This window comes from Pelodiscus sinensis, chromosome 5 (assembly GCF_052426305.1).
Source record: "Pelodiscus sinensis isolate ZL-2025 chromosome 5, ASM5242630v1, whole genome shotgun sequence".
In the NCBI taxonomy this organism is placed as follows: domain Eukaryota; kingdom Metazoa; phylum Chordata; order Testudines; family Trionychidae; genus Pelodiscus; species Pelodiscus sinensis.
The window spans coordinates 130,195,055-130,208,030 of record NC_143056.1 but is presented as its reverse complement, the minus strand read 5'-3'; the positions used below and the strand labels follow the sequence as shown (position 1 = coordinate 130,208,030).

The 12,976-nt window shown below is 65.0% G+C and overlaps 1 protein-coding gene across 1 annotated transcript; it reads left to right on the top strand.

Annotated features, from left to right (window-relative positions):
* Positions 1-7,860: 7,860 nt before the first annotated feature.
* Positions 7,861-12,580, top strand: TBX10 (T-box transcription factor 10). The gene is made up of 7 exons (XM_075928812.2): positions 7,861-7,961; positions 9,142-9,243; positions 9,632-9,803; positions 10,338-10,493; positions 11,172-11,239; positions 11,577-11,665; positions 12,099-12,580. Exons 1-7 carry the CDS (start codon positions 7,897-7,899, stop codon positions 12,395-12,397), a joined length of 951 nt encoding a protein of 316 aa, XP_075784927.2. The 5' UTR covers positions 7,861-7,896; the 3' UTR covers positions 12,398-12,580.
* The last annotated feature ends 396 nt before the right edge of the window (positions 12,581-12,976 follow it).

Sequence of the window (12,976 nt, the reverse complement as noted above, 5' to 3'; positions counted from 1 at the left end):
TGTGGTCCCGCCCGCCCCAGCCCAGGGGCCACATTTCGGCACTTCCCAGAGCTCATGCCTGCCTGAAACTCACAGAAATTTTCCCTGTTCCTCCCCATGGGGAAGGCCCTTGGGGGGAGGAGCAGCGAAGCCCAAAGCGCCTGGCAGTGCTTCCCCCCAAACACTCCTCTGGGTCCCCCAAGGCGCTGGGGAATGAGCCACCCCAGGTGCTCTTTGCATGTGGGTCAGTTTCCCCGGGTGGGCGCAGGAGGGGTGGCGGGAGTAGGGGGCGCAGGAGGGGAATTCGGGGGTTGGGGTGTAGGGCACCCGGTGTCATGCTGATAAGAAGCACATGGGATTTGTATAGGGGAAAAGGCAACACGCCGCGTTCATTGGGAACACATTGGCAAAGCAGTTAGCAGACGCTTACCCAGACAGACAGACAGACACGCTGCTCCGCTAAACCAGTGGTCCCCAACCTTTTGGGGCTGCCGGGAGCCCAGGGACGGGGCCACTCACGTGCCAGGCACCCGGGGGCAGGGCCACCCATACGCTGCGTGCCCAGGGCTGACACCGCCCATGCACCACATGCCAGGGGGCGGGGCTGGCCCCGATCACTCGGCGGGCGCACAGAAATGGCCTGGCGGGTGCCACGGCGCCCGCGGGCACCGCGTTGGGGACCACTGCGCTAAACGATGTTCTTTTGGCCAGTTGATAGTCCGGGGGTTGATTATGGGCGGAGGAGCGGGGGTTTCTCAGGCGGGGCCGATGCTTTAGTTTGGGATTAGGAAGATTTGCGTCATGATGTTGTTCATTTGAATGATGTTTGGTTTGTTTTGCTCTGCTAAGTTGGTCTTCGTTATAAATAGTTTGTTTTAATTGATAAATGCTTGGGGGGGGTTAGTGTTTGGGGTTGTTTATTTGCTTTTTTTGTTATCTTCTCCCCCCAGCAAACGGGAGGGGCTGGGCCCAAGACACACCAGGCCCAGCTCTCGCTGTGGCCGCCGGTGCGGGGTGTCGGGGTGTGAGCCGCAGCTGCACTGGGCCTGGCTCTGCCCCTGATGCCAGGAGGGGCTGGATCCAAGCTGCAGGCAGCCCCAGCCCTGCACGTGGAACCGGAGAAGGGCTAGGCTGGGAGTGGGTGGGGCGTGGCTCTTGGGGACACAGGGTGACGTGATGAGAGAGCGAGCACAAGACCAAGGGCTACAAATACAATGTTAAGAAAAAGCAAATCATTATTTATCAGATTTATTTTAAAACTAAAAAGGAAGCCTTTGTCGACCGCTCCTGTAAACCTCATTTCACGAGGCGCAAGGGAGCGGTCAACAAAGGCTTCCCCGTCGACCGATTCCCGTCTTGACTGCCACTTTTTGCCAACAAGCAGCTGATTCGGCAGCACACGGCCGCCATTTTTATTCTAATGAAGCGGGGGATATTTAAATCCCCGCTTCATGGACTATGTCGGTATGTCTCATTTACATCCCTCTGTCGGCAGAAGGATGTAGTCTACACGTACCCCTGGGGTGACTGCCACCAAGACACGGCCACGCCCCCTCTGCTGGGACACAGCACCTGGGGGTGCCCGACATCGAGACGGGAGTGAGGCCTGTGCCCCCATTTCCAGACATCCCCAGCACTGAGACCCATATGTGATTCATACCCCCCCAGATCTTCTGCCTCTGCCCCTGCCATGCTCCTTTGCAGTCTCTCCTCCTGCAGCTCACTGGGGATTGAAAGGGCCCATGGCCCCGGGCCCCTGCTTGTCTGCCCTGCGGGGGGGGCACTGGGGCAGGAGAACCCCTCCCCATGCCAGGCCCCTGGCTGCCTGGCCAGGCCAGGCCTCGGCTCCCCTCGCCCCAGCCCCCCCATCACTGCACGCGCAGCCTCCCCCGCCCGGCTCAGCCGCCCTGTCCCCTGCAGCGCCGGCTCCGCAGCCCATTCATCTCCCTCTGTCGCCAGCTGCAATCAGTGCCCGGCAGGGCCGGCGCCTATCGAGCGCCGAGATGAGCAGGTGTGAGAGGAAGCGCCGCGGCGCTGACAGCAGCTTGGCAGGGGAAGATGGATGAGGGCCGAGGAGATCCTGAGCCCTGGGGGGCTGAGCACATCTGGGGGGGGGCATTCATGAGGGGGGCTTATGGCTGTTGCTGGTGCTGCTCAGCGAGGGATCGGGGGGGTGCCACTGGAGCTGTCTGTGCGATGACTGGGCCTGTGGGGTGGAGGGGCATTGAGATTTGCTATTGAGCCCTCCATGCCCCCCAGCACGTGAGCAGTGCCCACAGACCATCCCCTCTGCGCCGCCCACCAGCCCCCTCCGGCCGCCAGCCCCTCAGCCTCCATGTCTGACTGGGCCCCGGGAGCCATGAGGGGCCGGGGCGGGGTGGGGAAGTCCCGCTGCCAGGCCACTGGGCTGTGGCACACCAGCAACTCCAGGCCCTGGCCCTGCCACGGCCAAACCAGGCCAGGGACACCAGGGAGCCTCCAGCAGGCCCAGGACCCCAGCCTGGCTCCATAGCCACGTCTGCAATGGCCAGTCGCCGGCTGGGGATGGGGCGGGCTCCAGCCAGTCCGTGTGGGGCGATTCCCCCAAAGCCTGGCCTTGTCCCACGTGGAGGGGGAGCTGGGCCACGGACGGCTCCCTCAGCGTCTGCCACGGCACCACCAGGGATCGCTGCCCACGGCCTGTGGACAGGATCCTCTGCTGTGCCCGTCCACGGCACCCGGCCCCGCAGTGCGGCACCGGCCAGCGCCCGCGGACCCAGCGTCGCTCCACTCCCGGCCAGCACAGGGGCCATTCAGCCGGCCGCCGGCAGGTCCCCCCCACGTCCTTGCAGCCCCTCGCTGCTGGGGGGTGCCCATCTGCTGGGCGAGTGGAGGGGGGGGTGTCCTGGCAGGGTGCCCAGGGCCTGTGCGCTGCCTCCTCCAAAGGGCACCTCAGCCCAGACAGACTGGGCCCAAGGCGCCTGTGGCACGCGGTGACGGCTGCGGGGTACAGTCGTGGATTGTCGCGACGACCAGCTGGCAATGGGCGGGGCGGTGATGCTGGAATTGCTGAGACCTGTTTTGTGAGGCGAGACCCCCCCCCCACGTGGATCTGGGGGTCCCTCCGTGGGACAAGGGCTGTGCGGCCACAAAGGAGCGAGCGTCTCCTGGATCCGGGACCCCACTGGGCCTCCTGACCAACCCAGACAGCGTGACCGTGGTGACACCACCTCCTCCCTGGCTCCAGCTACCCCCTGACCAGGCTGGGAGCCAGGGTGCTGCTCTCAGCTCCCCTTTTCTCTGCCCACGTGATTCCCTTTGGCCTCTGCACTGTCCCTGGCCCTGCCAGCCGAGCCAGCGCCCAGGGCTGTGACCCCGGGAACAGAGAGGCAGGGAAAGCAGCGGCCTGGCAGAGTACCCCCGGCCTTCGCCCTTGCTGGGCCCTGGCACCCCCACCCTCAGCTCAGCCCTGGGGGAGGCAGAGAAGAGCGCGGGGGGGGGGGTCCGGCTCAGACCAGCCTGCAGAGAGCAGAGCCCCCACAGCGACAGCCCGCAGCGCAGGTCGGCGCATCCGCCTCGTTCTGCAGGTGGGGAAACCGAGTCACGGAGCGGGAACGTGACCGTGGCTGGCCACAGAGCCCATTCTGGGCTCTCCTGCAGTCAGGCCACAGTCTTCTAAAGGCCCCCAGTGATCTGGGTGAGGTTTGTGCTTCCAAGTGGGAGGGAGGCTGCGGATGTGAGCGGGGCCGGTGGAGGACTCGTGGCAGGGGTTCAGTGTTGTGTAGGGTGTGACACAAAGAGGGACGTCCTGGGGTTTTAATGGCTGGGAGGGGGTGGGAGTAACTGACTCACCTTGCTACACACAGGCGCGTTTGCAAGGGAGTTTTGTTGCTTTGTAGCGCACTGCACTGAGCCGCCCCGGGGATCCATACAGACACGGCTCGTTTGGCTTTATTTCTCTTCGGCTACGGCTACACGGTGGAGCTATTTCAGGATACCGCTGGAATCCCAAAATAGCTATTCTGCGTCTTAAGAGTGAGCCCATTATATCGAAATATAACAGGCTCGCTATTCCAACATCCCTGTAAACCTCACTGAATGAGGGTTAAGGGACGGTTCGGAATAGCGCCTTATTTCGAAACCCTGTAGGGTGCATCTACACAGCACGGCTTACCTCGAAATAGGCTACGCAGATTGAGCCACGGCAATTGTGTAGCGTATTTCGAAATTGGGAGTGTCTACATCGTGCTTATTCCAAAATCGAGCACTCTCCTGCCGACTTCCCCTACTCCTCGGACAATGAGGGTTATAGGAGCTGGAGTGAGAAGTCCTCCAGCTTGGCAGCATTTCGACGTTATTTCGAAATACCCACCTGCTGTGTAGATGCGGCCTCCGTTATTTTGAAATAATGTTGCTGTGTAGACGCGCCCTTATTGCATTGGCTTTAGGAACTGAGATTGGCCCGTGTAACTTCAAAGGCTGCGGGACAAGCCGGTCGCTGTTGAAGGGTCCCGTGTCAGAAAACAGTGACCAAAAACAGCTGATTGTCAAACAGCTTTTAGGAAAAAGCCAGACAGAGCGGGGCGGGGCTGTCTACACAGCACCCTGACCTCAAAATAAGCTACGCAATTGATGCCACACAAATTGCGTAGCTTATTTCCATGTTATTTTGAAATTTGAAATGTCGCACTGTCTACCAAGCACCGAATTTTGAAATAAGGCGCTGGACTGAAACGTCCCTTGGCCCTCATGCAAGGAGGTCTTACAGGGCCGTCGGAATAGCAGGCCCGTTACATGTCTACACAACAGGCTTGCTCTTAGGACGCGGACCAGCTATTTCGGGATACCAGAGGTATCCGGAAATAGCTCTGCTGTGTAGACGTAGCCAGGCAGGGCAAACATCCCGGGGGGGGGGGGGTAATTCATGTTTGGGCTGGTGGGAGCTCAGAGAGGGGTGGGCAGAGCCAGGAGAGGAGCAGGCAGAGCTGGGATTGAGGGAGGCAGCAGGCCGGGATGGAGGGGCAGGGGCTGAGCTGTGGGATGGGAGGCCAGGATAGCAGGGGAGTGGATTACAGCAGAGAAGGTTTAATATGTTCCCTCCGCTTCTTCCACTGGGCCTGATTCTGCTGCCAGGGATGCCGGCTCAGCACAGCCCCTGACGTGGCTACCCTGGGCCCTCTTGCCTTGTGAGGCTAGGGGACAGGCAGCCCCTCTCTGTCCCTCCCACTGCAGGCCAGGGAGCCCTCTGGTCCCCTCCTGGCCGGGCTCTGGAGCGGTGCAAAGGAAACATTCATTAAGGCCTGAGGGGCAAAGCTAAACCCTCCGAGGGAGGTCAGCGCCTCTCCGGCTCGGGGCTACGGGCGGGTCCAGCCGGTGCGCCAGGGCAGCTGTCCCCCGTGTCCCGCTCGCCGCACGCTCATCAATAGTTGATGGCGGAGCTGCTGCCAAGGCGGGAGGGGGGGGTTCTCGGCTCGCCCCGAGCCAGCCAGTGCCCCCCAAGGAGCTGCTCAGCTCCGCGCCGGGCAGGGCGAATCTCCGCCCCCCGAGCAGGAGAATAAAATCGCCAGGGCCAACCCGGAGGCTCCAGAAAGCAAGTCGCAGCCACACCGGGCCGGGGAGACGGGCTCTGGAGCCCAGAGTGACGCCCGCTGCACCGATGGCAGGTAAATCCGGCCGGGGGCTCCCCCGCTCTGAACCCTTTGCTGGTGTTTCCCCTGTTTACCTCCAGCCCCACGCCTCCGCCTCGCCCAGCTCCCTGCCCCAGGCCATGGCACTTCACCCCTGGCCAGCCTGCAGTGAGCTACGGGCAAGCGAGGGACTCAGCCACACCAGCGGAGGGGGACCGGGGTGCAGTGCTGTGTGGGGCAAGGGGGGCAGCGTGGCTGGGGTCAGGATCAGGCCCCTCCATTGCTGGCTGAGCTCTGGCGCCTGCTGATCACAAGCGAGCCAAGTACCTAACCCCTGTGACCACGCTCAGCGCCTGGCACGGCGTTTGGGGGTCGCTGGGCAGGGGGCCGCGCCCAGGGTCACGCGCAGGGCGTGGGGGTCCCTCCCCACAGGCGGACGGGGCGCGGGAATTGTTACCGTTCATGGAATTTACTGCCAGCAACAGGTTATGGGCCTGTCCAAAGCGTGGGCACGCCAGGGGGGAGGGGGGCGGGGACAGAGGGAACTGGTTGGTTAGAGCAGAGGGGTGGGGCTGGGAGCCAGGACTTGTGGGTTCCAGGCCTGGCTATGGGAGGGCAGTAGGGTCTAGTGGTCAGAGTCAAGGAGCTGGGAACCAGGACTTGTGGGTTCCAGGCCTGGCTATGGGAGGGCAGTAGGGTCTAGTGGTCAGAGTCAAGGAGCTGGGAACCAGGACTTGTGGGTTCCAGGCCTGGCAATGGGAGAGCAGTAGGGTCTAGTGGTCAGAGTCACGGAGCTGGGAACCAGGACTTGTGGGTTCCAGGCCTGGCAATGGGAGGGCAGTAGGGTCTAGTGGTCAGAGTCAAGGAGCTGGGAACCAGGACTTGTGGGTTCCAGGCCTGGCTATGGGAGGGCAGTAGGGTCTAGTGGTCAGAGTCAAGGAGCTGGGAACCAGGACTTGTGGGTTCCAGGCCTGGCAATGGGAGGGCAGTAGGATCTAGTGGTCAGAGTCAAGGAGCTGGGAACCAGGACTTGTGGGTTCCAGGCCTGGCAATGGGAGAGCAGTAGGGTCTAGTGGTCAGAGTCACGGAGCTGGGAACCAGGACTTGTGGGTTCCAGGCCTGGCAATGGGAGGGCAGTAGGGTCTAGTGGTCAGAGTCACGGGGCTGGGAACCAGGACTTGTGGGTTCCAGGCCTGGCTATGGGAGGGTAGTAGGGTCTAGTGGTCAGAGCTGAGGGGCTGGGAGCCAGGACTTGTGGGTTCTGCGCCCCTGATGACAGGGTCTGGCCTGTCTCTGGCCTGGCTGAGCCGCGTCGGGGAAGGTGTGGCGGGCGGGCTCTGATGCCAGCTGGGTGTGAGCAAGAGGCCAAGCTGCCAGGATCCTGGTCGGAGGGGGGGCGGGAACCCCAGCGGCCTGGCTTGGAGCCCGTGGGGAGCGGCCCTGCCGCACGCGGCTCCAGGATGTGAAAGCCACCCGCAGAGCAGGGGCCCTGGCTCCGGGCCCAGCAGCCCGGTTGCCAGTTACTGGAGAGGCCACGGGCCGGGCTGGTGTCTCAGGAAGGAGCAAGGGGCCCGGGACAGGGGATTTCACTGCAGAGGGTGGGGGTGGGGGGGGCGGGTGAGGGAGCTCAGGGCTGCGCTATCAGGGGATGCAGGCTGGGATTAGGGGCACTGGTAGGAGTGGGGTAGAGGAGAACCCAGAATAGCAGGGGGCTGCAGGTCAGAGCCCAGGGCTGGGATAGGAGGAGGCAGGGAGTTTGGGGCCGGGCTAGCAGGGGGCTGGGAATCGAGGGTGGGGGAGCCTAGGGCCGGGATAGCCGGGGGCTGCGGTCAGAGCTGGGGAACCTGGGGGCTAGGAGTCAAGGAGGGAGGCCATGGCCAGGGAGCCCGGGGGAGCCCGGGGCTGGGATATCAAGGGGTTGGGGTCGGAGCTGGGGGCCTGGGGCCAGGATTACAGGGTCTGTGGGACCAGCACAGGGGGTGTCAAGGGCACAGCCCTTCGCTTTGGGGCCTCATCCGGTTTCTGCGACCCCCATCCCAGCGCCCCATCCCCACAGGAGCGTGGCCCCACCCTCTCCCCTCCTTTGCCAGCTTTCCTCACAGCCAGCCTGAGCATCCTGACGTCGGACGTGGGCCCCTTCGCCTCTGGCCCCGAGTGGGGCGGCCCCGTAGGGGCTCCCTGCCTGCTGGGGCCCCCGCCGGCCTGCAGCAGGTTGGGTGCCGGGGCCGGGGAGGGGGCCGGGGGGCTCGGGGCCGGCGTCCCGCCGCCCAGGAAGAACCAGCGCGTGTCCAATGTGGCCGTGCAGCTGGAGATGCGGAGCCTGTGGGAGGAATTCAACAGCCTGGGCACCGAGATGATTGTCACCAAGGCGGGGAGGTAGGTGGGCGGCGCCGGGCAGGGCCGCGCCGGGACGGGACAGCCCAGGGCAGGGGCCAGGCCACCCCCACCGCTCCCCTCTGTGCCCCATGCCCCTGCCTGGTGTCCCCCAGGCAAGAGGGGCTGATCTGGGCGATGCCCCTCACCCCGAGCTGCAGGCTGGCAGCTGGTGCCACACGTCACGGCCCCCACTCAGCCCTTGGAGGCACCGGGGTGGGACAGGCCCGGCCTGGATTGGCTGGGCACTAGTGACAGTGATGGGGAGGGTGGCTGGGCACAGAGGGGGCCCATGGGGCTGGGTGGGCGCTGGGCCTATTGCAAGGGGCTGTGGGGATGGCATTGCCAGCGGTGGCGCCTGTCCCCCCCCCCCAGCCGCTCCGTCCCTGTTACAGGGGTCACAGGCCACTGCTGCAGTGTGATATTCGGGGGGGGGGGTGCTGGCGTCCAGCAGCGCTGCCCCTCCCGCTGAGTGCTTCCAATGCACCTCCCCCCATTCCAGCACCTTGCCCCCCACTACCCTCCAGTCTCCCACCACCCCCCTGGCCCCAGCTCTCCCCACTGGCCCCCGCCCCCTCTGCCTGTGCACCCTTGCGCTCACATTGCCCCACACTCATGCTCAGGCCCACCTTGGCCAGGGTGCTACATACCCCATTCTGTGCCCATCTGTCCTGCCCCCAGGCCTGGCAGCCCGGCGCCCTTACACCTCCCCCATGTGCACCCCTGGAGGGGGAAGGAGGCGAGGACTGAGACAGGGCAACCCAGTGCCCCGTGTGGCCGACACTCCCAGCCCCTCCTCTGTGACTGGCCACCAATGGTTCCCCTGGTCTGGCCCATCCTCCTGTGTGGAATGAATTTTGTTATGTGCACATGTGCACCACCTGTAGAAACAAAACCCTGACTGTGGGCTCTCTGCTAATCAGCTGGGAAGCATTTGACTCTCCACCCAAGCGCCCAGCTTACAGGGAACACTGCTGCCCCCCCCCACTCCCCCACATGCAACAGCTCAACCCCCCTCCCTTTGTGTGACCAAGGACCCCCGGCGCCCCTTCCCCATGTGATGGGGAGACACCAATGTCCCTGCCCCGTGGGACCCCTGCAACCCACTCCCCGTGCCCCATCCCCCAGCGCCGTGTGACGGGCGACGCCAGCAGCCGGTGTCCTCCGCGCTCCTCTCTTGCAGGCGGATGTTCCCCACCTTCCAGGTGAAGCTCTCGGGGCTGGACCCGCTGGCCGACTACGTGCTGCTCATGGACTTCGTGCCCCTGGATGATAAGCGATACAGGTGGGGGGACACAACGGGGGGGGAGCGCCTGCTTAGCCCCCCAAGCAGGGCCTTGAGCAGAGCAGCCCGTTGGGTGGGGGGCACCCCCCTGTCAGCTCCCTCCCTCTGCCCCCCCCGCTCTCCACTCAACTCCTGCAGCCTCCCCCACCCCCCTTCGCACGCCCCCCGTCAGTGCCTGCACCCCAGGATCCCAGCCCCCATGGAAATGTCCTGGAGCCCAGAACAGGAATTGGGTCCCCCTGCTACAGGGGGCGGGAGGAACCTCCGGGGCCCAGACAGCCCTAGTCAGTGCCATAAGGCCTCCATATGCGGGGGTGTGGGAGGTCCCCAGGAGCTGATGCCCTCTCCCTCCCCCCCCCCCGTGCTCAGGCCCTGCCTCTCCCTGCAGATACGCCTTCCACAGCTCCTCGTGGCTGGTGGCGGGTAGGGCAGACCCAGCCGCGCCCGGCCGCGTCCACTTCCACCCCGACTCGCCTGCCAAGGGGGGCCAGTGGATGAGGCAGATCGTCTCCTTCGACAAGCTCAAACTCACCAACAACCTGCTGGACGACAACGGCCACGTGAGCCACCGGGCCACAGCGGGGCAGCCGGGGAGACCATGGGGGTGGGGACAGGGGGATAGCCCCTTGGGCCACAGACTGTCCAGCTGCAGCATCCCCCCTCCCCGCAACTCCCACATACACACACCAGGTCCCAGTCACCGAATGGAAACGGTTAAGCCGTGGCTGGATGAATGGGGCATGGGGCCGTTCCCCTCTGGGAGGGGGGGGCTCTGGCAGTGGCAGGGGGAGCCAAGGCAGGGGGTGAGGCTGTGGCAGTGACGAGTGGACTTGGGGACCTTAGCACCAGCTCCAATTGGTGTTGGGGGCGCTGCCTGGCTCAGGGATATGGCACCACAGGCAGGAGCAGGCGGTTGCTGAGGGACCGTCTATGGGACACGGCCCTACAAGGTGGAGGATGGGGGCAGGGTGCTGGGCCAGGGCTGTGGGACTGGAGGGGATGCAGAAACACAAGACACTCTGCCACAGGGCGGTGGGACAGGGCAGTGGCTGTCCCGGGCCCGTCCCAGCCTGGCTCTTCCCTGGCACCCCCAGATCATCCTGAACTCCATGCACCGGTACCAGCCCCGCTTCCACGTGGTGTACGTGGACCCACGCCGGGACAGCGAGCGCTTCGCCCACGAGAACTTCAAATCCTTCACCTTCGCAGAGACCCAGTTCATGGCGGTGACGGCCTACCAGAACCACCGGGTGCGCACGCAGCCCCGGGACCGGCACTGCCCCACGGGGCACAGAGCCAGCCTTCCCCAGCCCCGGTCTGGATCCCCTTCCCTGCCACACCAGCTAAGGGCCATGGCACCCCCTGCTGGAGCGGGCAGGGCTGGGCAATCCAGGCTCCTCCCACTCCCTGGTGTCACAGCACCCCCTGCTGGAGAGGGCAGGGCTGGGCAATCCAGGCTCCTCCCACTCCCTGGAGTCTGAGGGCCCCTTCTGGAGAGGGCAGGGGTAGGCTGTACAGGCTCCTCCCACTCCCTGGAGTCACAGCGCCCCCTGCTGGAGAGGGCAGGGGTAGGCTGTACAGGCTCTTCCCACTCGCTGGTGTCACAGCCCCCCCTGCTGGGGAGAGCAGAGCTGGGCAAGGCAAGCTCCATCTCCCTTACTGGTGTCACAGAGCCCCCTGCTGGAGAGAGCAGGTTCCTCCCACTCCCTGGTGACACAGCACCCCCTGCTGGGGAGCACAGAGCAGGGCAAGGCAAGCTCCAGCTCCCTTACTGGTGCCACAGCGCCTCCTGCTGGATGATGGCTTCCTGGCCTTTTTTGATTTCATGCAAAGGGTTTGGGGGTCCCTTCCCAGGATTCCTGCCCTGCTTTGCCTGGGGAGCCGCTGAGCTGGGCTGCTCCCTTCACCCCCCACCTCTCTCTCTGCAGATCACCCAGCTGAAAATCGCCAGTAACCCCTTCGCCAAAGGGTTCCGGGACTGCGAGCCAGACGACTGGTAACTGCCCCCCTCAATCCCTCCCCCCCATGGGAGCTGGGCACCCTAGTAACTCCCCTTCTCCCCGGGGCCCCACTGTCCTAACCACCTACCCCTCCCCTGCCGTGCACCCCAGCATCTGCTCCTGCCCAGCTCTCACCAGCCCAGAACCAAACGAGGCAGGATGGGTTGCACATATGCAAATTAGCTCATTACAGAGTGTGCACCCAGGATCTCGCATGGGAGCTGGGTGCGAGTTGGGGGGAGGGGCACCTCTGCCCATCCTCCTGCTCCCCCCTCCAAAGTCTCACCCCAGCTGGGGCCCCGCTGTTCTCACCCTCCCCCTTCCCTCCTGCAGGCCTGGAGCATCAGGGCCCCTGCTGGACACGCTGGCCCGCATTCGGGGGACGGGCCCCGCCTCCCAGCTGAAGGACACGCAGGAGAAAGGTAACTCCCACCCCCAGGCTCTTAGCTCCGGCACCGGGACACCCCCAGCCCAGCCGAACAGCATGTGGGGGCAGGGCTGTGACATGCAGCTGGCTGGGCGCACCCCACTGGGAGGTGTCGGGGGGGGGGGAGCCCCACCCAGCAGCTCTTGGTCATGCCCTGCAGTGCCGGCCATGTGGGGCAGGGAGGGCTCTCGGAGCCACAGGCCAGGGATGGGGCTTGTGGGCTTTTAATACTGGCTGAGGGAAGGGGCAGGGGATGGAGGTGGAGGGCGGGGCTCCGGCAGCGGCAGAGCAAGGCAGGGGGCGGGGTTCTGGCAGGGGGCGGAGCCAAGAAGGGGCGGGGCTCTGGCTGTGACAAGGGGGCTTGGGGACCTTAGCACAGCAACCCTGCCATGGCTGTCAGTGGCCCTTGTTCTCTGCTCTCTCCCCAGGGCTGCCGGGCCGGCGCCGTGTCAGGGGGGAGCTGCCCCCCACCCTGCTGCAGGAGGCCGCCCCACTCCAGCACTCCCCTCTCGCGCCCCTTGCGGGAGCCCGTGGCTTCCAGGACAGCTTGGCTGCGCAGCGCCCCCTCCCCCCGGAGCTGGGGGGCCCCGTGTACAAACCCCTCTCCTACCACAGCGTGTACATCGGGGCCAAGCCACGGGTGGCACCGTACCTGCTGCCCGCCAGCCTCCACCCATTTGACGTCTACGGCGCCAGCCCCCCGGCCCTCAACTACGGGCCACAGTGACAGGTAGCCAGGCCCTGCCACGGGCTGCTTGGGGGGTGCACAGACCCATTGTGACCCCCCAATACTCACAGCTGCCCCAGGCACAGTTCGACAGGGGGATGGGGGAAGACTCAGAGACTCTCTCCTGCCACCCATGTTCCCCCAGCTCACGGCCCTCAACCCCCGCCCCGCCCGCCCCCTCCAGGCCTGGCCCAGAGTCTGCTTGTCCCGAGCCCGGAGCCGGTGGGGAGGATGCAGCTCAGTGGGGAGCAGCAGCAGGTAGCCCGGCGTGGAACAGCCCCCATGCACGGTCCCCACCCCAGTCAACTGACCAGGGTGCAGCCACCGGAGCCTTGGCCACAGCTAGCCTGGCACATGGTCCTCGCCTGGGAGTGCGGGGGGGCTGAGCCAGTTCAGCAAGGGGGACACATCGCCACCTGGTGGCAGGGTGAGGTAACCACAGCGCCACACCGGCTGGGGCCATGCAAGGCGCCCCTTCCACGTCCGCTTCTTCAACGTGATCTGCTGGGGAGGGGCCCAGGCTGCTCAGGTTCACACTCCAGAGCTCAGCGACCGGGGGCCCAGCGGTTTCCCCTCACA

Coding starts and splice junctions, on each gene's coding strand:
- TBX10 (XM_075928812.2), top strand. CDS start 7,897: ATGCGGAGCCTGTGGGAGGAATTCAACAGCCTGGGCACCGAGATGATT. Junction 9,804..10,337: donor TGCTGGACGACAACGGCCAC/GTGAGCCACCGG, acceptor TGGCACCCCCAG/ATCATCCTGAACTCCATGCA. Junction 10,494..11,171: donor CGGCCTACCAGAACCACCGG/GTGCGCACGCAG, acceptor CTCTCTCTGCAG/ATCACCCAGCTGAAAATCGC.